At 64.3% G+C, this 19560-nt stretch overlaps 2 protein-coding genes across 4 annotated transcripts; both read left to right on the plus strand.

Moving 5' to 3' along the window:
* Nucleotides 1-1431: 1431 nt before the first annotated feature.
* On the plus strand, nucleotides 1432-4058 carry NHLRC4 (NHL repeat containing 4). Its single transcript, XM_019437339.2, has 2 exons — nucleotides 1432-1536; nucleotides 2057-4058. Exon 2 carries the CDS (start codon nucleotides 2327-2329, stop codon nucleotides 3008-3010), a length of 684 nt encoding a protein of 227 aa, XP_019292884.1. The 5' UTR covers nucleotides 1432-1536; nucleotides 2057-2326; the 3' UTR covers nucleotides 3011-4058.
* Nucleotides 4059-4575: 517 nt separating this feature from the next.
* Nucleotides 4576-18456, plus strand: PIGQ (phosphatidylinositol glycan anchor biosynthesis class Q). 3 transcript variants are annotated; one of them, XM_053894187.1, is made up of 11 exons: nucleotides 4576-4773; nucleotides 7717-8415; nucleotides 10117-10248; nucleotides 10649-10769; nucleotides 12502-12628; nucleotides 13042-13096; nucleotides 13206-13317; nucleotides 14017-14097; nucleotides 14551-14665; nucleotides 16219-16280; nucleotides 17147-18456. In XM_053894187.1, exons 1-11 carry the CDS (start codon nucleotides 4730-4732, stop codon nucleotides 17321-17323), a joined length of 1725 nt encoding a protein of 574 aa, XP_053750162.1. In that variant the 5' UTR covers nucleotides 4576-4729; the 3' UTR covers nucleotides 17324-18456. The 3 variants fall into 3 exon arrangements, with proteins under 3 accessions (XP_053750162.1, XP_053750161.1, XP_019292883.1); XM_053894186.1 differs by having other exon boundaries at nucleotides 4582-4773; nucleotides 12943-13096; XM_019437338.2 differs by having other exon boundaries at nucleotides 4584-4773; nucleotides 12943-13096; nucleotides 17097-17359.
* Nucleotides 18457-19560: the final 1104 nt, after the last annotated feature.

Raw genomic sequence — 19560 nt, forward strand, 5'->3', positions numbered from 1 at the left:
TATCTTGCTGGGTATTTACCTTCAGGCGCTGACCTGCTTCCTGTAGGCTGGGCCCTCCCTGGGAGAGCCAGAGTCTGGAAACCGAATGGGGGGGGGGGTGGCTTTCCATCCAAGGCGGGTAAAGCAAGCAGAGGTGGGGAGGCCCGTGTGCATGGTCTTGGGGCCAGTCAGGCCTGTGTTTCAGCACGTTGGTGGTGGACAGGGACCCCTGGGCCTGCCTCCAGCCCTCGTGTCTGGCAGGGCAGCCCTAATGTCAGATCCATGCTGGAGGCGGCCCCCTCTGTGGTTACACGGTGCACCCACATTCTGTGGCCCAGGGCTGCTTGCCCAGCATGGCCTTTGCTGGCCCCCCGCCAGCCCCTGCAGCCACGATAGGCATCGGTGGCCTTCACAGTTCACTGCTTCCCTCCCTGCACGGCCACACTTGGCCTTTCCCACAGGCGGGGGCAGGGGGAAGACAGGGAGGGGTGCCCGGGGGGACCCTTGGACCCAGCTAATCACTTCTCTCCTGGGAGCTGGCCATACCTCCGTGCCCACCCAGGAGTGGCCCCAGGGAGGACGGGTCCTGCCTGTGCCTGGTTCCCCAAGCTGGGCCGGCCGGGCTGGGGCCAGTCGGAGCAGGACCTATGGCTGCCCCATTAATTGTGCCGGGCAGCAGATAGCATCGGCCGCCCACCCCACCTCGGGGTATTAAGAGGCCAAGTCCAGAGCTGGGGTGTGAGTCAGCCAGGTGGGAAGTGCGGCAAGCCACAGACAGGGGCTGACCCCCCCACCTTCCAGGGGCTTCCTGGATGGGCTGCAGGGTCTGTGGGCTGAGTTGGGAGTCATCCGGAGACCTGCCCCTCCTTGGCACCCTGTTGGCACCCCCATGTGCCTACTGCACCCAGATTTCTCATCACCCCCCAGGCAGACCTGAACTTAGGAGCATCAGCCCAGTTTCACAGGTGTAGAAGCAGGATCAGAGAGACAGGACGCAACCCTGCCGGTTTTGGGGGGGCAGGATGAACACCCTGGAGGTTCCCCACCCCAGACTCTGGTGAGAGTCGCATTCAGCATGGGACGAGTGCAGCCCTTTCCCCGAAGTCCTGACCCTGCAGTCGTACCCGGGGGACAGCGCTCTAGGCTGCCTCACACGCATGTCCGCTCAGTGCCCTCTGAGCAGCAAACCCACGAATTACATTACGGCGGGTTTGGGAGGGCTGTGCGGGCCTCCCTGAAGGGGGGTGGGGGTGGCTGGGCTGACCGCGAGTGGCATCCAGACCAGGTGGGGGCAGCGGGAAGAATGCCCCAGAAGCCAGTGCAAAGTCCCCGAGGCAGGAATGCGGCAGCACTGGGGCGCCTCTAGGGGTTTAGCAGCTGAGTGGCGGCTCCACAGAGCTTTCTTGGGCCACTGCTCAAACATGTTCTTGGCCAGAGTCCCACCTGCCCCTCCCACCTGCCCATGCCAGCTCATCAAGGCGGCCCCTCCCTCAGACTCCAGTTTCTAACAACAGAGGCTGTTGCTGCCGGAGCAGGGCCCAGGGCGACTAGCCCCAGGTAGGAGACCCCCACCCAGCCTCTCTGGGTGGGAGCAGGCAGAGAGGCCCAGGAAAGGCCCCCTGCCTAATCCTTCAGGGGTCGGAAGCTTCCAGGGGCTCTGTGGGGACAATGGGCAGACCCTTGGGCTGCCCCCAGGAAGAGTCATTTTCCCTGCCTGAGGGAAGGCAGGGTTCCCTGGGCAGATGAGTTTGAGAAACACCCCACCACCACCACCACCCCCCCCACCACCTCAGGACCTCCCAAGGCCCGTGAGCTCATTCGGGCCTTCACAGGCCTGTGTCTCCCAGAATTGTGTCTCAGGGGCCATGTCTGGTGAAACGGGACCCAGACACATGGCTGGCTGCTGGGCTTGCGGACTGTGCCAGCACTCGGGATCTGGTGGAACTGGGTTTGAATCCAGCTCCCCACCCCCATGCCTCAGTTTCCTCTTGTGTAAAACAGGAGAACGCCAGCACGGAAGGGAGCAGGGGAATAGGGGTAGCCACTGCTTGGCCCACAGTGGGTATTTCTCTTGCAGCCCCACGCGCGGCCCAGCTGCAGGAACTCAGCTCAGAGGGGCCGAACTGTGATCTCTGCCCACCACCTCTCTGTCCTCTGGCCTCCTGGGCCTCCCCGCCCAGCTGCTCCCAAGCTGGACCCACCTGGAGACCCCACTCGCTCCCGGCAGCCCCGGCTGCTGGGACAGATCCCAGTGCCGGCAGGGGCTGTGGGAGGCCCCCGGGGTCTGCACTGCTCCCCGGATGGCCTGCTCTTCCTGACGGCTGGGGCCGCACCCTGCGTCCACGTGATGGACCTCGAGGGACGCTCCATCTGCCACCTGCCCTGCCATCTGCCGGGGACTGGGGCCTTCGTGCCGGAGGACGTTGCTGTGACGGCCGCTGGGCTTGTGGTGGTCAGCGACCTCGTCCGTGGGGCTGTCCACGCACTTCAGCACGCCGCCCGAGCCCCCCTGGGCCGCTGGGTCACGGTGGGCACCTACCAGGCCCCCCGGGGACTGGCTGTGGATGCCGCTGGCCGCCTTCTGGTGACAGACTATGTGCTCGGGGCTGTCCACAGCTTCACATTGAGCCCTGCCTTGCAGCCACTGGCCCCAGCCTCCATGCTGGGTCTGGAGGGCCCGTGCTGGGTGGGCCCAGGGCCTGACGGGGGCCTCGCTGTGAGCGAAGAGTTTGGGGATGTGTGGCTGTTCGGCAGTGCCTGCCAGCCCCTGGGCTCCCTGGGAGTTCTGAAAGGGCACGCTTTTGGGAACCCAGCAGGCGTGTGCACCGATGTGGAGGGCAGTGTCGTTGTGGCAGATGAGCAAGGGCGCCGCGTGACCCTCTTTCCTCGGGCCAGGGAGCCTGTCTGCCTGGTGTCTGAGGGGCTGGGGCGGCCCCTGGGTGTGGCCTGTGCCCCTCAGGGCCAGCTCGTGGTGGCAGACGCAGGGGACAGCTGCATCAAGGTGTACCAGTACCACTCAGAGCCAGCCTGACCCGTGGACTCAGATGGGGGCAGCACCTCGCTGCATGTGGGCCCAGCCCCCGGGGCCCTGGACCACTACGGGAGGGACATTCAGGGTTGGTGGGGTCCTCCAGGGCTGCCGGCCGTGCCTTTCTGACCCGATATAATGGCTGACAGTTGCTAAGCACCTGTTGTGCCAGGCTCTGGGCTGGCCCCGTCCTCCTCTTGGAGAGGATTCAGACTTGCCACAAACCGACCACCTCTCGGCCTCCCCTACCAGGTGCACAGCCTCCAAGTTTGGGTCCTCTCCACACCCCAGTTTAGTGGGCCCCCCAACTCACTGCCCCCATGGCCACTCAGGCCCTGGTCCTTCTGGCTCAGGGCCCTGGAGGCCTGAGCTTTGAGGCCAGCAGCTGAAGCCTGGAGATGATTGGTGTGTCGGGCTGGGCGCCCCAGGGTCCTAATCAGACAGAAGCAGGCGGGGAGGGTTCTGCTGGGCTGGGCTGGGCTGGCAGGGGTGTGGCCTCTCACTGTCCCCCGTCCTCAGAGGCACCCCAGACGCCAAGCCTCTCGCAGCTTCTCTGGGCCTAACTGAGGTAAGGGAAAGCAGAGGAAGGACCACCCCTGAGGCGCCTAGGGGTGGCACGTGGCTGGGCTGGGAGCCTCCATACCCCTGGTCTCCTGCTCCCATGTAAGACTATGTCTCAGGCTGAACCTTCACTTTCTCCTCTGCAAGCGCTCCAAACTCATGGGTGGGGTGCGCTGGGAAGGTTCCAGACCGTGGTCAAGCCAGGAGAGCCTTCCTATGAGGAGACACTCCTGTTACTTGAGCACAATGAGCAAATGAGGCCCCAAAGGGATGGGAGATGAGGGCTTCCTCTGAATCTGGGGCCCGGCCAGGCTCCCAGTTCCAGTGAGGGGGCTCATTGGGAGGGGACAGTGCCTGGTCCAGTCTGTCACCAGGACAATCCCTCTGACAAGGTCCCTTTCGTATGTACCAGCCCCTGTGAGTGGCAGGGTTATGTGGTCGGTGTAAGGAAGCGTGTGCACTAAGTGCTCAGTAAATGTAATTTGTTGCTGCTGGTGTTGGTGGTATTGTTCCCTGGGGCAGGAGGGGCCAGGGACACCTCTGACAATCAAACCAGATGGCCGCAGCCTTCCTAGCCCACTTGGCCCTGGGGGAACATGGGGGCGCCCCTTTGCAGAGACCCCTTTGGAGGGGCCAGCCTGGGGCTGGGGAGGCAGCTCCTTTCGCAACCCCATGCAGGGCTTGGGGGTTGCTTTTCACCCTCGGAGGGTGGTGGCCCAGTGAGGTCGGGGACCCTCAAAAGCTAGGTCCGCTGGGTCCCTCAGATGAGAAAATGGGGGATGGGGGAGGTTTGGCAGCTGTGAGAAGTTGGGGGACGGGAAGGCAGTGGTGTTGGGGACACTGCGGGTAGACCGGATGGGGTACAAGAGCTGGGGAGGGGACATGAATGCCTTGGCGGGAGCGAGGATGCCGCATGAGGGGGACAAGGACGCCGCACAAGCCTGCCTCCGCCTCCCGGGACTGGAACGTTGCGTGCGCGGAACGCTCGGGCGGGGCCGGCGGGCAGCTCGGGCGCCTTTGGGGGCCGGACCGTCGCGCGGCAACGCTGGGAGCCGGCGGAAATGGGGCTCGTGTCCCGCGGCACGGCCGCGGCGGGGCTGGGGGCCGGGGGCCGCGAGCGCTGTCGTCCGCTCGGGCCGGCCCGACGCGGTCCCCGACCCCATGCCGACTCCGCCGCCTGAGAGCGCGGCCCCGGGGAACAGCCGGTGAGCGTTCGGCGGGGGGAGGGGGGGGGGCCGTGCGGTGTGACCTTGGGGCGCCGCCCCTCCCCCCGGGGCTGTGGGCCCCGACTCCCCGGGCGCCGCGGGACCGGGCGCGGGGCGCGGGCGAGGCGGCGGAAGGGGCCCCGGTGGCTACCCCCAGCCCCCGCCCGGCCGGCGCGGGCCTGTCGCCGCTGGAGCCTCTGTTTCCTCATCCGTAGAGTGGGGCCCGGGAGGGGCGGCGGCGGGGCCGCGTGGGCGCCCTTCGCGGGGTGCCTTGGCTCAGCGCGCTCACCGCGGGCGGCCCCGGCCCTGGACCCTCCGGAAGGGCATTCAGGGTCAGCGAGCGGGCCTCGGCACCTCCAGGCGTCCCTGACTGTGGGAAGGCGGCGCCTGGTGGCTCATTCGGTAGGGCAGGCGACTTGTTGTTGGGGGGGCGGGGGGGGGGGCGGGGGGAGGCGGTTCAAGCCCCACGTTGGGCTTAGAGCTTACTTAAAAAAAAATAATAAACCCAAAACCAGAATCGTAGATTGAGTTCTTCTGTAATGAGGGGTAGAAAGCAGTGTGTACCCCATGCAAGAAAAACAAACAAACCAACGGTTGTTGGTTTTTTAAGCACAAACTACACGGAGTAAAAGTGAATGTTCCCGGATTATGGAGGAGCAGCGGTGGGGAGGCTTGTCAGAGGACGGCTCCAGCCAGCGAGCTGTCCCTGGCCAGTCCCTTCTGCGCTTTTCCCCAGTGGCCGCTGGTGCCCAGGAGAGAAGGCAGTAGGCTTCCACCCTGTCAGGGAGACCTTGTGGGAGCAGGGCTGACCCAGCCCCCCGAGACCTGTCACCGGACAGATCGGGAAGGGAACTCGCTGGCATTGTGAACACGAGGCCGCCCTGGGCACGCGCCCTGGCTTTGTATTCCCGTCTTGAAAGAGCAGCGCTTTGCCCAAGTTACTGCCCTCCTCCCTTTGCACCTCTGCTATCGATTGCCTGCTCTTTCTTCTTTGTCTGGATGTCTGATCTGAGTAGACTTCTCTGTGTTCATCCCTCCCAGAGGCTGAGGTGGGGGTGCGGGTGGGGATTCGCCCCGTGATGTGTGAAGAGTTCTCTCTCTCTGCCCCATGGATAAGAACACCAGCTTCTGCCCTCTGCTCTCCGTCCTTCCACACGAGGAGCCTTTTCTTCCTTCTTAGGCAAACTTTGTAGATGAAGCGTAACGCACACAAAGAAAACACACTCACCGTTTGTGCACAACTCAGTGAAGTTTCCCGAAGTGAAAACACCTTTGTTTCAACAGATGCAGCTTTTCCTCCAGAGCATCTGTTCGCTGTTGGGCCGATCGTTGTTCTTTTCCGGCAGTAGCCACGCGTAGTTTTCCTTAGGTCCTGTGAAAGGGGTCCCCAAGGAGGGCATGATGGTGTCGTTCGGCCAAGCTGGTGTATCTCAGTGGGCTGGCACTGAGAGGCCTAGGGTGGGATGTCTGGTCCCCCTGCTGGTCACCAAACCAGAGCTGCCGGGTTCCTCCCCGGTCTCACAGTGGCCCCTGTCAGGAGGGTCAGGAAGATAAGTTGGCCTCGAAGCCTTTGATAGTGGCCGCAGGGATTTGGCCCCGGCTGCTCCAGGCCGTCCCCTGCCTGCACTTGCTGCTGGCTGCCCTCTCCGGTCGCTTGGTGAGGAGGGGGAGTTTGGGAGTCCTGCTGCTCTGCCCGGAAGGACCCTCTTCAGCTGGAACCCACAGCTGTGGGAAGCCCCCTTTACAACCGGCTGGAAGAGGCCTCTACCTTCCAGCCCCGGTCTGGGCCCCTGCAAGGGAGGAAAGCAGCCATACCAGTGATCTCTTGAGCCCTGGGCCTTTGTGTCTGCCGAAGGCCTTTCCCAGAACCCCCTGACAGGTAGGAGGAGGATGAAATGTCCTGCCATCCCAACACGTATGTCCCCAAGGACCTGGGGAACAGTGGGCTTAGTCCCAGACCTGTGTGCCTCCCTCAGGTGTAGGCTTCAGCTTGGGGGTCTTAGCCCAGGGCGGCTGTTATGCCGCTCGTGCTGCCAAGGTTGGGGAAGTCAGTGTCTGAGAACGAGCGTGCTCCAAGGTGAAGCCCTCAGTGCTCTGCTGGGTGAGGGCCTGCAGCCCGCCCGGTCTTATCTGGGAGGGGCTTTGCTGAGAGACCCACATCCCTGGTCGAGTTACCTCTGGGCAGGGCAAGGCTTGGGGTCTCCCAGAATTCAGGGGTCGCAGCCACTTGGGGCCGTGTGAAGGTTGTGAGAGGCCATGAAGACTGGTGCCCCCCAGCTAGATAGAAAACAACGGGGAGCCTGCCATTCTCCAGGGTCCCCATGTCTAGACAGCTGCCTAGCTCAACTGTGACCAGAGGGAACAGTCCCCCCACCAGGAACCCAGCCCCGATGCGACTGACAGGCACAGCCGTAGGCGGTGGGGGGAGAGTCAGAGGAGTGGCCAGAGCCCCACAAGAGCAGCAAGGCTCCTCTGGTATATTCTGGGGCTCCCGTCCTGTGCCCACAGCCGCCAGCATGTGGTTTCCCTCGGCCCAGCAGGAATCTGTTTAAATTTTCATCTTTAGTCTCGCTGGCTTAGTGAGTAAATCAAGGTTCGTCAGATTTTCATCTGTATCTTTCATTGTTAATGAGATCGTGCGTTTTTCCACGTGCTACACGTAAAACACTCTCATCACTTTCCTTAAAAACAAGAAGTAAACCTTCACGTTCAGCCCTGCACACCCTTGTGAGTGGTACCGGGGTCACGTAGCCTCGCCCCCTTTCGGCCTGCTTGTCTCTGAAAGGGGGGGAAAGCGTTGCCTGGCCTGGGGTGGGGGTGGGGGCGGTACCCACGCGAGATGGGCAGCTGGGGTCGACGCGGCCCGCGGCCGTGTGTGCATGTCCGTCAGGGCCGTCGTGGGGCGGCGGCGGCCCTGAGCAGGGTCTCTCCCCTCTCTTCCAGCGTGCCCGGCATGGTGCTCAAGGCCTTCTTCCCCACGTGCTGCGCCTCGGCCGACAGCGGCCTGCTGGTGGGACGGTGGGTCCCGGAGCAGACCAGCGCTGTGGTCCTGGCTGTGGTGCACTTTCCCTTCATCCCCATCCAGGTGAAGGAGCTCCTGGCTCGGGTGCAGCAGGCCAGCCAGGTGGGGGTGGCCGTGCTGGGCACCTGGTGCCACCGCCGGCAGGATGCCGAGGAGAGCCTGGGCCACTTCCTGGAGGGCCTGGGCGCCATCTTCTCCCATGAGCCCTGGCTCCAGCTGTGCCGGGAGAGGGGCAGCAAGTTCTGGAGCTGCAAGGCCACCCGCCGGCAGGCACCTACCTGCCCCGGTGCCCCCGGCGAGGACCAGGTCATGCTTGTCTTCTATGACCAGCGCAAGGTGCTGCTGTCCCAGCTGCACCCGCCCGTGGCCCTGCCTGACCACCAGGCTGGCGATGCCATGGCCGGTGCTGGGGGCTTGGCTGCTGTCTTTGACACGGTGGCGCGCAGTGAGGAGCTCTTCCGAAGTGACCGGTTCGACGAGGGCCCCGTGCGGTTGAGCCACTGGCAGTCGGAGGGCGTGGAGGCCAGCATCCTCGCGGAGCTGGCGAAGCGGGCCTCGGGGCCCATCTGCCTGCTGCTGGGCGGCCTGCTGTCACTTGTCTCAGCCGCCAGCGCCTGCCGGTAAGTGCCCCTGGGGCCGGGGCGGGAGGAAGTCCGGCCCCTGAGCCGTAGCCCAGCCCTCTCTGGGTATGTCTGAGGCTGCCTGAGTGCTGGTTGCTGTCCGTGCCCCTTGCTCCCTGGGTAGAGCATGCCTCCTCGGCAGCGTCTGGCTGCATGGGACCCCGCTGGGTCAGGGGCCAGAGTGGACTTCAGGTGGTTCGGTCCCCTACACGGGCAATCAGGCCATGAGCAGGCCCAGGTGGTTGCCACCCGAGGGCTGGTGTTTGCCCTGCCTGGTGCCTAGGACTTGTTTGTCCTGGAGGCCTTCGGGTCCCACCCACTTGCCTGGCCCTGGAAGGGCTGGGGCCCGCTCGCTGGTGGCCGTGTGTCTGGGATGGTGGTCCCTAGCCTTGGCTCTTCTCCACAGTGGCCTGGGCTACTCCTGGCTGCAGGCCTGACTGAGGGATTTATAAAAGTCCTTGAGGGCCCTGGGGAATGCTGGCACCCCTCCCCCTGTGAGAAGCTGGCTCCCTCATGGCGCCGCCCACCTAGGTCCTGGGGTTCTGGCTGTCGGGTCTGGGGACTGGCCTCACCTCCTCACTGAGGGCTGTGGAGTGCTCTCGCCTGTGCTGGCAGAGAGCCCTTGGCAGCCGTGTGTGGACAGCACCTCGGGTTGAGGGCTGCAGGGGATCTGGACACGAAGGGCGGGTTTCGGATCTTCACTACTCCCTGGAACGAATGACAGGAAAGTGTGTGTCAGCCAAAGTACGGTTTTGGGGAGAGACGGTCCTTAGCTTTTATCAGCTTTCAGAGGACTCAAGAAAGGTTAACAGTGGCTCACGTGCCCCGAATCCTGATTAGCCCATCGGGTTAGAGCACAGGGACAGTCATGCGAGGCAGAGCTGTTACTGTGCAGAAGGGCAGCCCCCTCTTCCCCTTGGGCAGCCCCAGGGGTGCTGGCGGTGCCCTGGCCGCCCACGGCTGGTGTGAGCCTCGGGGAAACAGCTGTGCAGGAGGGGGTCTCTTGTGCACACAGTGCGAGGCCGCCTTCCAGCTGACTGGAGTTCAGGAGGGGTGTGCTGAGCACGTCTGGCTCCTGGAGTTGGCTCGGAACGGCTCAAAGACCTCCTCCTTCCTCCCGAGGGCCCGGCACTCGGCTCGTTGGCGGCTCCGCGCCCTTCAGGCTCCTGCTGGCGGCAGCGGGGACTCAGGTTCGAAGCGGAGACTCTTGAGTGTAGCCGAGTTCCGACAGGGCACTTTGCTCACAAACGTCTCCCCTCCACGTCCCACTGTCTGCAGAAGCATCTCAGTGCTTCCTTTGCCTTGTGAGAAATCAGTCTCGTGGGGCAGCCCTGGCAGCCTGGAGACCCTCGATGAGGGTCACCCGTCCAGCGGGGCGAGGCGCTGGGCGGCTGGACAGCACATTCTCTCACTCCTGGGGCAAGGTCTTGACGCTTGGCCTTGGGTGTGCCTCAGGTCACTGCTTTGTGAGGAGGTCAGGTTCCCAGTTAACGTCCGTGAGTGCGTCATGGCCCTCACCGGGCTGCCCGCCTGTGCCCCCCGCCGTGTGCCTGTGCTGCCGAGTTCGGGAGTGTGGCCATCGGTGTTCGGGGACTTCCAGGGCCTTGCATCGAGCCTGGTGACGGCACCAGCCAAGGGGGCCCTCGGCCCTTGGCCGCCAGGGAACCCCAGCTGAACATCCGCCTCTCGGTTCCTTCATAGGGTCTTCCAGCTGTGGCCCCTGTCCTTTATCTGGAGCAAGCTCTCCACATGTCAGCAGCTCAGGCACCGGCTGGAGCAGCTCACGTTTGTCTTCAGCACCCAGAAGGCCGAGAACCCCACCCAGCTGATGAGGTGCTGGGTCTCCACCACAGCTGCTGGTCATGCCACCAACCCGTGCCCCCCGCCCACTTCTCTACACCCGGCCCATCCACAGTGACCCTTTCGGGGCCGGCCCCCTCACCGCCCGCCCCATCGGACCCCTCCTTCCAGAAAGGTCCCCTCACCACCCGCCCTGTTGGACCCCTCCTTCCAGAAAGGCCCCCTCACCACCTGCCCCGTCGGACCCCTCCTTCCAGAAAGGCCCCCTCACCACCCGCCCCGTCAGACCCCTCCTTCCAGAAAGGCCCCCTCACCACCCGCCCCGTAGGACCCCTCCTTCCAGAAAGACCCCCTCACCACTCACTCCCTCCCGTCGGGCTCCTCCTTCGGGCTGGTCCCCTCACCACCCACCCTGTGGGGCTCCTCCTTCCAGAAAGGCCAACGTGCTTGTCTCTGTGCTTCTTGACGTGGCCCTTGGTCTTGTGCTGCTGTCTTGGCTTCACGGGAAGGACCGGATCGGCCACCTGGCAGAGGCGCTCGTCCCCGTGGCTGATGTGAGTCGGTTGGGGGAGCCTGGCGTGTCCCAGGGGTGACTTGGTTGGGGGAGCCCAGTGTGTCCCAGAGTTGGAGGTGGGGCCCTTCCTGGGGGCGGCAGAGGCCGATCCGCCGGCCAGAGTACCATTGCCCTTTCCCTCTGTGGGGCCCGTAAGCAGCCCTTGTCCTTGACCCCAGACGGGTCCCATCCCCAGCTCCTGGCTTGGGCGCTCTGCACAGAAAGCATCGCGGAAACCTTGCGTGTGTCCAGGGCTGTCTGTGTGCGGTCAGGCTCGGGCCTCACGCCCTGTGGCAGTCAGGCCACTCGTACTGCTGATTCTGCAGTTCCCATGCTGAGTGCTGGGGGCCCAGCTTGTCCGTGGGGCTCCCTCCTCTCCTTCCACGGCCCTCCTCTCAGCTTCTACCCTGCTGCTCGTTTATGCCGGAACCGAGCCTTCGGCTTCTCTGCCTCGCCTCCTCAGAGCCACAGGCCCTGTCACTCCTGTCGGGGAGCTTGTCTCCCTGCTTAGAGCAGTCCCTCTGGCCCCTTGGGCCTCCCCCACGCCTCTGCCAGTGGCCTGCTGGCCCTGGTGTGGTCCCTGTGCGTGCCACCCCTGCCACTGCCATCAGCATCAGTCGCAGCTGTGCTCTGGGCCTGCTTGTGGGCAGGAGCCCTCACAGGCCGGGAGCCCCCATGGCTTCTCTGGGAGACCTGGTCTGAGAGGAAGAGAGCAAGGAGGGCCTGGCGGCTGGGAAGGTGGCTTGGTCGCTTCACCTTGCTTGTCCATGCTCTGCCTCTTGGCCGCTCATCTTAGATCTCCCTTTTGCAGAATTGTGCAGAAATATAAATATTTAATTTAAAAATGAAAGCTCCTTCCTGCCGCCTAGCTCTTATCCTTTAAATATTAGATAAGCTCTATTTATAAAGAATGCTTTGTTTCTTTCCTCACTGCCCCTGACATGGCTGAGGCTTTCATAGGCCCGCACAGTGGGCAGGAGGGGGGTGACAGGTCGGTGACCGTGGGGCAGTCACCGCTGTGGTCTCAGCATTGCTGATAAGGCTGAGGGTCCTTAGGCCTGTGCTCTGGGACGGGCACAGCGCTTGGACATTGGCTTCCTCCGTGGGCAACCAGGATGCGGGTCAGCTTCCTTGCTTGCCTGTGAGAGTCCCCGTGCCGTCTCTGGCCCTCGCTCACTGTAGTCGATGACTCACGTCTCATCCATCCTTTTCTCCCGGGAACTCTCTGGCCTTCTCACTGGCACCTGGGCCCCTGATGGGCTCGATACCCTTCAGGATTACCTGAGGGCACCCGCCCAGGGCAGGCCTGGGCCTCTGCAGCAGCAGGTGGTGGGGTGGGGTCCTCAGCAGAGGGGCACTGTAGACCCATGGGCTCCCCCTACAAGGTTCACGGTGAGCTGGGGTCTGTCCCTCATCTGGGCATGTGGGGCTGAGTGCTCCGGTAGGCCCAGTGGCGGGAGGGTTGGGACGCGGGAAAGGGTGATGGCCATTCGGGCCCCCATGTCCAGAGGGCCAGGGGAAGACTGTCAGCCTTGTAGGCTGTGCCTCTCAGCGGGTCCCAGAGCATCTGCGAAGAGGGATTTCCTGGCCAGACAAGCATGGGAAAGCTTGTGTGCCCGTCATGTTAGGAGACACCTGGAGGGAGGCACCCAGACTACCTTATCCCTGCCCAGATGGGCTGGCCGCGGTGGGGTGCAGCTGACAGACCGCGTGCCCCTCCTGCATCCCTCCAGCACGTGGCCGAGGAGCTCCAGCATCTCGTGCAGTGGCTGATGGGAGCCCCTGCTGGGCTGAAGATGAACCGGGCGCTGGACCAGGTCCTGGGCCGCTTCTTCCTATACCATCTGCATCTGTGGATCAGTGAGTGGCAGCTCCCCCCGGCCCCAGTGACCCCCCCAACTCGGCTTCTAAAGCCTGTGCGCCCAGGGGACAGCCCTGGCTGGGTGGGGCCCCACCCATCCCCTTGGTCCCTGCTTTCCTCCCTCTCGGTGCCGTGTGTGTGTGTGTGTGTGTGTGTGTGTGTGTGTGTGCGTGCGTGTAGCCCTGCTCTACCAGGCCGGCTGCTCAGCCAGGAGACGGCCAGGAAGGAGAGCAGTCTGGCAGCCTCAGGTGCGCCTGGTCCGTGAGGAACTGGGGGGCCAGGACCCATAGCTGACCGTCCCCCATCCCACCAGGCTACATCCACCTCATGTCCCCCTTCATCGAGCGCATCCTGTGGCACGTGGGCCTCTCGGCCTGCCTGGGCCTGACGGTCGCCCTGTCCATCCTGTCAGACATCATCGCTCTCCTCACCTTCCACATCTACTGCTTCTACGTCTACGGCGCCAGGTGGGCGTGTGCTCCCCGCTCGTGAGCACCCTGGACGCTTGCCGGGCCCGGGGGGCTCCCGGGGTGGCCCAGAGCCCTGGCCCTGATGCTGCCCGTGTCCCTCCCGCAGGCTGTACTGCCTGAAGATCTGTGGCCTGTCCTCGCTCTGGCGTCTGTTCCGGGGGAAGAAGTGGAATGTTCTGCGCCAGCGGGTGGACTCCTGCTCCTATGACCTGGACCAGGTACTGGGCAGGACTGCAGGGGAGGGGCACCCCTCCAGGCGGCTGGCGGGACCCACAGCCGACTGCCCCCCGAGCTCCAGTCCATCCGGTCCTCTAAACGGCTTGGCCAGTGTAGCCGCTTGGCACCCTGATGGGGTGACCACACTCCTGTCCGTGGCTCACCTCACCTGCCAAGGGTCAGCACGGACGCTGGGGAACGTGAGGAGCCTGCAAGGGGCAGGGTGCATACGGAGCCTCAGACAGCACGGGACCTTGCCCCAGGCGGGAGGTGGACGCTGCTCTGGGGAGGGTGCCGGACCCCCGGGAGCCGCTGGGTGGCAGGGCATGGAGGTGACCCAGGCTCAGGGCCTGCCTCTGGCCTTTCCCGTAGCTTAGACCTGGCACATGGACCCTGCGTGCTGCCCTCCAAGGCCTACTTTTGCTGCCCCAAATTCACAACCCGCCCGCTTCTGGTGTACGTGCTCATGTCCTGCTGGCTGGTTCTGTCCGCCCGAGTCTGGAGGGCACGCGGACACGTCCCTCCCAGTACTGGAGAAAGCTGTCCTGAGCAGCTTTTCCTGACTTGTCTCAGGAAGCCAGAGTGTCCCGGCGGCAGGCGTCCCTTTTCCGCTCGGTTACCGGATGGGTCTGGTGGGGACGGGGCTGTTCCCGGCGTGGGGCTCTTGCTGATGCCGACGGTGGTGTCCTTTCTCCCTGCAGCTGTTCATCGGGACCTTGCTCTTCACCATCCTGCTCTTCCTCCTGCCCACCACGGCCCTGTACTACCTGGTGTTCACCCTGGTGAGCCGAGGGGCTCGCGGCCTGGGAGGGCCTTGGCCACGGCACCTGGCCGAGCCGGCCCATGGGCCTCGCCCACAGTGCTTGGGGTGATGAGTGTGTGCTCTGCCTGCCGTCTGTCCCCAAAGTCCATGGAGGGTGTGGCTCTCCTATGCTCTCGGGACACTGTGTGGTGGGCCCTACCCTCGGGGGACAAGCGGCTGGGCGCAGGACTCAGGGGCATGGCACCCAGGTGGCCCACGCCGAGGGGAGGGGCTGGTGGCGTGTTTCCCTGGGCTCAGCCACTCCCGCTCGCGGCCCCCTGCCTCCTCATACCTGGGCCTTAGGATTGGGGTGGGAACCGCGCCCTCCCCGGGGGTTCCGAGCTCCTGGTCGCCCTTGGTCGTGCCCCGGGACCCTCCCGGCTGCTCTGCTCCTGGGCGTGCGGCGTGGCTCTGAGCGCTGTCTGTGCTGTAGCTCCGGCTCCTGGTGGTGGCCGTGCAGGGCCTGATCCATGTGCTCGTGGACCTCATCAACTCCCTGCCGCTGTACTCCCTCGGCCTCCGGCTCTGCCGGCCTTACAGGCTTGCAGGTTGGTCCGTGTGCTTCTGGAAGCAGTAGTGTGGGGCATGGGGGCGGCTGGTGGGGGAGGGCAGAGACCCCTGGTGTCCACCGGGCCGGCTGCCTGCAGTGAGCTGGAGGGAGACCCACCTCGCCCTCGGGTTTAGAGGCTGCAGAGGCGACCTTTCCTCTTTCTCACCCTTTCCTGCGACGAGTGTGAGATTTGCCCTGAGGTCTGTGTGTAGTAGTGTAGGTGGCACCTGAACGTGGCTCAGAAAAGTGTCCCCGTGTGCTTGCGTGTGACTGTGTGTGCCTGCTCATGCCCTTCAGCCTCGGAGAGGACAGGCCAGGGCGGAGACTGCTGGGCTGGCCAGATCTGTGAGATAGGAGCCTCGCCCCACCCCACAGACCACTGCCCACCGGGACAGTACCCACCGTCCCAGCTGCTCCTGGCTGTGCCCCCTGCAGCTGGCTGCCCCTGTTTTCATGATGACACCAACCACTAGGTTGGCCAGATGCCCCTGAGGGGAGGCTGTCCCCACGGCAGGCCCAGGGAGGCAGACCAAACCGGTCACAGCATCGTGAGTTGGCCAGTCCCGTTCAGGGGCTTAGCGCACGTCAGGGAACACGGGGAGGGCAAACCTGGCCCTGTGTCCGGTTTGCAGCTCAGCCCCCACACCAAGCTCAAGCAGCCTCTTCCAGCCCGTTGAGGGCCAGAGGACTTGAACTTGCATGTTCCGTGGGCTTTGGGCCTAACATCTGCCTACTGGGTATCCTTGAGTTCCTTTTCCAGACCACTTCCCCTGCAGGCCCCCAGGTGGCCCATGCCAGGGGCTCCAGCCTCTGCCCATACTTTATTGCCAGGACCAGGCTGGTGAAGAGCCCGAGACCCAGGGTCTCCCTCCCCCAGCCCACAGCTCGTGGCCAGAGCCGAGTTGTTTTAACTTCACATAAAAACCCACAGATGCTGCTGCTTTCTCTCCTTTTCACTGAGTTTGCCTTGGGGCCTCTTCATCAATTGATAATTAGCTCCTGCTTCTCTTTTTAAGAACTTTCTGCCTTGGGAATTCCCAGGCTTGGGAGCCCACACTGTAGGCCAGGGGCATGGTGGGTTCCCAAGTCGGCTACGCACACAGAATTTAGAAGACCTTTAGATGCCAGGAGGGTGGCCACAACCCAGCAAGCACCCTGTCCATCCTGTGGGACAGCCCAGCCCAGCCTGCATCCCGTTTGGAAAGCAGTACAGCCCGTGCCCCCGATGCCCAGCTGACTCTTCCCTGGCTCCCAGACACGCAGCTTCTGCCTTTCGGTGAAGTTCTGTGGAGGCTTCGATTCCGGCCAGGCAGCCAGCCCAGAGACAGACGGGAAGGTTGGGGCTGGGCTGGGGGCGGGTGAGCCTGTGGCGCCACCGGGGCCGTCCTCAGCCTTCTGAGTGCCACCGGAGGTGCAGGGCCCTCTGCCCACACCCACCCGCCTGTGCTGACACGAGGAGAGGGAGGCCTGGGAGGCTGTCTGCAGGCCGTGGGCCTTGGGTGGGGCTGGGGGGCTCCGCCCTCCCTCACAGCCGCCTTGCCCTTCCTGCAGCCGGCGTGAAGTTCCGAGTCCTGGAGCATGAGGCTGATAGGCCCCTCCGCCTCTTGATGCAGGTGAGGCCTCTGCGCACCCCTCACGCCGCTGCCAGTGGACTAACCTGGCACCCACCTGCTGTGGTGTTGCCCAGATTCAGGGGCAGCTGGGATCTCATCCCTCTGTGCTTCCCTGGGCGTAGGGCTGCAGGGTGCAGCAGAGTTGATGGGTGGGGCCCAAGGGAGGCTCCCTCACCTCCGAGACATCTGGGCACTGTGACCCCCTCTGCCTGGACCCTCCTTCGGCAGGACCCTGGATGGGATCCCTTGTGCTTTCAGCCACCCAGGGCTCCTGCCTGCTGGGCCTTGCACCCTTGTTTCCTGCCCTGGGTCCCACGGGCTCTCATTCCAGGTGGACAAGGACAGACTTGGTGAAGGCCTCGGGACACACAGGCCTTTTCTCTTGGGCTCTTTTCTCGGAAACAGCCCCTTTGGCCTGTGGGAGGGAGTAGGTGGGTGGCTACTGGCTGCTGGGGGGCGGGGGTGGTTGGCCTGAGGGCCATGTCTCAGGGACAGTCAGATACTGAGGCAGCCAGCCTGTGTGGTTTTCTCGGGATGGGGGGTGTGTTCCCAGACCACTTGCGAGGCTCCTGCGAGGTAAGTCCTTCAGTAGAGGGGTCTGTACCCCTCCAGTCTGGCCCACCTCCCCTCCCCGAAGCCTATCTCGAGGAGGGCATGCCCGTCTCGGCCAGAGTGTTCCCTTTTGAGCTGCTCACGCTACCCCTGGGTGCTGCAGAGAGGGCATGACTGGGCAGCGCCGGCTCCGACAGGGGCACGATCGACAGCCCGGTGCGTTGGGGGCTGTGTGCTGGCTGACCACCGCCCTTGTGCTTTCAGATAAACCCCCTGCCCTTCAGTCACGTGATACGCACCTACCGCCTCCCCAGCTGTGGCTGCCACCCCACCCACTCCTGGGGCTCCCTGTGCCGCAAGCTTTTCTTCGGGGAGCTCATCTACCCCTGGAGGCAGAAAGGGGACAAGCGGGACTGACGGACCCTGGCCACCGGCCCGCCCGGCACCGCCACACGGCCACAGTCAGCCCTCCATCCTGCCGGGGACGCTGACTGTCAGGACGGCACGCATCCGTGCCGTTTGCCTTCTGTGCCCCCGGTTGTCTGAGGCCTCTACATCTGCCCCTGGCTCTGAGGCTGCGGGGTGCTGAGCAGGAGGTCACAGGGGCAGCCAGCCGGGCCAGCAGGCCCGTGCTTCATCACTAGCAGTGTTTGCCTCGGGACCCGCCTCCTGACCTGCTGGGATGGCATCAGCAACCCGGTGCCCCCACAGCCCCCGGGGGCCTGCCCAGGAGCCCTGCTCTGCCCCTCCCATCACACCAGACTCTGGGAGGGGTTTGTAGGCCTCTACCCCTGACCACCACGGCCACTGCCAACGGGGCAAGCTGGCAGCTCTCCCTGTCGGGAGGTGGAGGGACCCCCTCCCGGGATGCGCTCAACGGTCCTTGAGGCGGACCCCCGGCATCCCGTCCTTGGGGGTTGCTCCAGGGTCCCCAGAACCAGCAGCCCCGGTGGCCCCGAGCCCTCTGGGAAGCCGGCAGCACTGCCCTCGGAGCCTGGACCACACAAGGGTTTGCTTGATGCCACCCGGAGAGGTTGTCCTGCAGGGGGAGCTGCCGTGGGCCTTCGGGTCTCCCTGTGTGAAGCCGGGCCACCCGGGTCCCCGGAGCCGCCTTGCCAGAGACCAGACAGCCATTCACCTTGCCGCCCTGTCCCTGCCCCACACCCCTGCGGGAACAGGCCCCTTGGCCAAATACCATCTCCCTCACTGACGTCGCACAGAAGCAGGCAGCTCCTAGAGAGACACGTTTGTGGTCTCCAGCGTGTGTGTGGCACGGGGGTGGGGGGCAGCATTCAGGCCGCGTCTGCCTGCCGGCTGGCGTGGCATCTGACTATGGGCACGAGCCCCACAATCCCCAGGGGGAGGAAGACTGTACGTGCGGATGGCATCGTCTGTGTTTTGTGCTCCTGGAGTTGTTTGTGCTCGTGCCGTAGCCCGAGCAGGAGAAGGGGCAGCGGCCTCTGTTCACTGCGGGCACTTGGGCCTGTCCACCTCTGCCACCTGCACTCCTTGGCTGCAGGCCACGGCGGGGAGCCCCTGGGGGAGTTCCCAGCAGCTCGGCATGTGACAGGACAGGTCCTGGCTCTGCCTTTTTCTGCTGAGACAATAAAACTTCCCACCCGTTTGGAGCGTACCCTCTACCTTCCCATCGCCATCGCCACACGGGCAGTGGGTCTGAGGAGGCCCCCCACCTCCACCGTGACGGTGGTGGGGCTGAGGTGAGGTTCCCCTTCTCCTGGGGTGGTAGGACAGCTGGCCCCCGTTGTTTTTCCTACGGTGTCTGTGACACCCATTTCTTGTTCGATGCCAGTCTGGGGAGCGGTGGGCACACCATCCCCTGAAGCAGGCCTCCCTGCGGGTCTGGCAGGCGGGTATGGAAGTTCTGGCCCCTTGAAGATGTCCTGGCATGGATGGGCGGACCCAGGGTCATGCACTCTCTGGTTTTGGCCTTGCCCTGGTATGAGTGACAGGGCTGAGGGTAGGGGTGCAGGCCTCCCTGGGGCAGGGGTGAGCTGCCCTGGCTCTGATGAATAGACCACCTCAAACCTGTGGACTCCTCGCAGGGCAGGGATCCTGCCTGCCTCCCTCTACCCATCCTGCAGCCTTGAGGGACGCTTGGCTGGCCGCCTGTGCACCTGCCGTCCTGGCTTTGCAGGGAAGGGCTAAAGTCCAGAGAGGTCCGTCAGCACCTCCCAGTGCTGTGCCTCCACTAACGGGTCAGCAGAGGCTGGATGGGGAGCCCTACGAGGCCCCTGTGGGTTCTTGTGGTGCCTTTCTGGTCTGAGGCAGGTCGGTGAGAGATCAGGGGTGGGGAGTGGTGCGGGAACCCAGTGGAGGGCCCAGAGCCTCCGAGGAGTTTGCTCAGGTCTGTCCCCAGGCCCCCAGAGCCTGCTGAGAAAAGCCTCCACCACCCGTCTTTCTTGCCGGCAGATGCCAAAACTCGAGATCACGTGGGACCCACCGCCTCTCCTCTCGGGGCTCTGCCCAGCCCATGGGACGGTGGTGGCCACTTGACGGGGCGTGCCTGGCAGCTGTCCCCCTCTGGCCGGCTGCCTCCCCACCTCCTGAGGGCAGCACCGGTCGCTCCAGCCGCTGCAGCCACCAGGAGATGCTACCTGCACCTCCCAGGCTGCTCCCATCCTCCCAAGAACAGCCTTCTTCTGTGCACGGCCTTGTCCTCACCCCAGGTCTCTTACCACCTCTGCCACGCTGACCGGGGCAGAGCCCT

Source organism: Panthera pardus, unplaced genomic scaffold (genome assembly GCF_024362965.1).
Source record: "Panthera pardus isolate Hobbes unplaced genomic scaffold, ASM2436296v1 HiC_scaffold_4, whole genome shotgun sequence".
NCBI lineage: Eukaryota > Metazoa > Chordata > Mammalia > Carnivora > Felidae > Panthera > Panthera pardus.

Coding starts and splice junctions, on each gene's coding strand:
- NHLRC4 (XM_019437339.2), top strand. CDS start 2,327: ATGGACCTCGAGGGACGCTCCATCTGCCACCTGCCCTGCCATCTGCCG.
- PIGQ (XM_053894186.1), top strand. CDS start 4,730: ATGCCGACTCCGCCGCCTGAGAGCGCGGCCCCGGGGAACAGCCG. Junction 4,774..7,716: donor GCGGCCCCGGGGAACAGCCG/GTGAGCGTTCGG, acceptor CCTCTCTTCCAG/CGTGCCCGGCATGGTGCTCA. Junction 12,629..12,942: donor CCATCTGCATCTGTGGATCA/GTGAGTGGCAGC, acceptor CCATCCCACCAG/GCTACATCCACCTCATGTCC.